Genomic DNA, 273 nt, shown 5'->3' on the forward strand with positions numbered 1-273 from the left:
CTGAGGGTGTAGGAAAGCTGCCACTGAGCTGTCTGTACACTCCAATAAGTAGCCTAGAGTACTTGAAAAAGTAGAATGAGTATGATGGGGATATTCTTTTCAAAATGATCTACATTCTGGTAGCAGCTGGCTGCCCCGAATAGGACTCTGCCTCAAACTGGAATAGTGCAGCCACGCAGCCATTCTCACTGGAGCAAATGAGACTCAGACTGTGTCCATTAGGAAGCTTCTGCTGCCAGCAACAACTCAAAAAGAATCCATAAAGCTTCGTGC

At 46.2% G+C, this 273-nt stretch overlaps 1 protein-coding gene across 1 annotated transcript in view; it reads right to left on the reverse strand.

Annotated features, from left to right (window-relative positions):
• Positions 1–109: 109 nt before the first annotated feature.
• ETH_00043865 (uncharacterized protein) overlaps positions 110–273 on the reverse strand; it is a gene marked incomplete at both ends in the record, with an annotated part of 468 nt that continues 304 nt past the window's right edge. The window contains one exon of the mRNA XM_013373788.1: positions 110–271. Within this exon, the coding sequence (XP_013229242.1) occupies positions 110–271 (162 nt within the window). The remainder of the gene's footprint in view (positions 272–273) is intronic.

The sequence above is a fragment of the Eimeria tenella genome, genomic scaffold (assembly GCF_000499545.2).
Source record: "Eimeria tenella Houghton genomic scaffold, Eth_scaff1735, whole genome shotgun sequence".
Taxonomy (NCBI): domain Eukaryota; phylum Apicomplexa; class Conoidasida; order Eucoccidiorida; family Eimeriidae; genus Eimeria; species Eimeria tenella.